Below are 2,195 nucleotides of genomic sequence, written 5' to 3'. Positions count from 1 at the left end.
ATATAATAATAATAATAATAATAATAATAATAATAATAATAATAATAATAATAATAATAATAATAATAATAATAATAATAATAATAATAATAATAATAATAATAATAATAATAATAATAATAATAATAATAATAATAATAATAATAATAAAACATTAACTAAAGAGCAAATAAAGACAAAATTAAAGTGTATCAACACTCATTTAATTTTTAGAAAATTAATAAATTTCTTTAGTTTATAATAATAATAATCATGCTAAAGTTCTGAAAATTAGAAATACATGTACATGTTCCATAAAACTTGTAATTTTAAGATGCATAATTTAACTGCAATACTGTATAGTGAGTGGATGTACATGTACCTCTCCACAGTATTCGCTGATGAATTCATTCTTCTCTGCTCCGTCTTTTAAGAAGATGCCCCAGCCAGCAACATCTGATGGAGCCATCAGCAGATGCTTCTTCTGACCTCTTTGTATGGACACGTTCTTACACATAGTGAACTTCATTTCAAGATTATCACCTTTAAAAGAAAGAGATAGAGTAATAGATTGTACAATATTTTAATAGGGATATTTTAATTTTTTATATGTAAGAAAATTTCATACTCAAGCTTACCATAATAGCTGGTAATTATACCAGAAAAACTTGGGTAAATTTGACATTTTGATAGCCACTTTTAAAAAAATAAAATCAACCGTTTTAAACCAGCTCAATGGCACATGCCCCCATACAAATTACTAAGAATACTTTGCTAAAACTTCCTCCCTCCTAATTGCTACTAGGTATTTGTATTGTATTGGTATTGTCTCTCTCTCTCTCTCTCTCTCTCTCTCTCTCATATACCATATAGTGGGAAATTTTTAAGGGAATTAAATTTGGCAAATTTTGCATTTTGATAGCCATTCACCAAAATAAAAACCCACCATTTTAAGCCATTATATGTATGCTCAATGGCACGTAGCCACAAATTCACCAAATTAAAATTTTACCAATCACCAAAATTTTGCAATTCGCCAAATTTAACTCCCTCCTAAATTTCCCGCTATACGGTATACATGTACATGTACATGTACATTGTACCTGCCCCACAAGTACTGCAGAGGTCAGGGTCATACTTCCTCACAGCTAAGAAGCAAGGACAGTGTTTAGTGCTACATGAAGAACGACACCTACAACCTGGAAACCTGTTAGTACCTGTAAAGAAAGGAGAGTACACATGTAATGTAATATTTTCTAATAAAATAAAACCATCAACACTTCAATTTTATATTACAGAATATATTGTTAATAAACTATTATCAATATTCACATATACATGTACCTGGGAATTTTTACTGTGATTTTAATTTTATTGTATTAGAACTTTGCATAAATTAGATCACCCATATAATTACATGCCACTTTCAATAATACATGACACAGTCTCATTAAATAAAAATTAAATCACAGGACAATTTAAAAACACAAACATTTTCTACCACACAAATTTCCTGATTTACGGTAATTATTACTAGCATTAATACATGTACATGTAATAAGCAAACACAAACATCACAGTAATATGTTAATAAACTATTATCAATATTCACATACTGTACAAGATGATTCATTGGTGAGGAATTAATATTGGCAATTGGCAATTCGATTGGCAATGTAAAATCCACTATTTTGTTTTAATCTGAGCATGCTCAATGGCACATAGCACGAAATTGCCAATATAAAATTTGTCAATTAACTTTCCACAGGCAAATTCTCCAAAATTTATTCCTCATTTTGTACAGTAATTATTACTAGTATTAATAATAAGTACACACACATCACAGTAAATAATGTCAGAGTCTAAGTACTGTAGGTGATGCTCTCATGATTATTATTAACTCACAGTCAGGGTTACAGTTGCAGTACCGTACAGAAGGAAATTTTGGAGGGACTAAATTTTGGCGAATTGGTAAATTTTGGATGATTGGCGAATTTTAATTTGGCGAATTTGTGGCCATGTGCCATTGAGCATGCGCATAATGGCTCAAAATGGCGAATTTTTATTTTGGCGAATGGCTATCAAAACGCCAAATTCGCCAAATTTAACTACCTCCAAAATTTCCTTCCATACGGTATTTCTCACAGAAGTTATTGGAAGAGACACACTGGCACTCCTGGTCACAAGGTAGTCCTGGATGATAGCACGGCTGATAG

General features: G+C 30.5%; 1 protein-coding gene across 1 annotated transcript in view; it reads right to left on the bottom strand.

Moving 5' to 3' along the window:
• Window positions 1–1,900, bottom strand: part of LOC109587656 (histone-lysine N-methyltransferase EZH2-like) — a 7,045-nt gene extending 5,145 nt beyond the window's left edge. The window contains exons 1-3 of the mRNA XM_020003880.1: window positions 1,885–1,900; window positions 1,083–1,196; window positions 362–522 (exon numbers count right to left, since the gene is read on the bottom strand). Coding sequence (XP_019859439.1) covers window positions 362–508 — 147 coding nt within the window. The 5' untranslated portion in view covers window positions 509–522; window positions 1,083–1,196; window positions 1,885–1,900. The remainder of the gene's footprint in view (window positions 1–361; window positions 523–1,082; window positions 1,197–1,884) is intronic.
• Window positions 1,901–2,195: the final 295 nt, after the last annotated feature.

This window comes from Amphimedon queenslandica, unplaced genomic scaffold (assembly GCF_000090795.2).
Source record: "Amphimedon queenslandica unplaced genomic scaffold, v1.1 AMPQUscaffold_12492, whole genome shotgun sequence".
Taxonomy (NCBI): Eukaryota; Metazoa; Porifera; class Demospongiae; order Haplosclerida; family Niphatidae; genus Amphimedon; species Amphimedon queenslandica.
The sequence above is the reverse complement of the archived record's forward strand: the minus strand, read 5'-3'. Positions and strand labels throughout refer to the sequence as shown.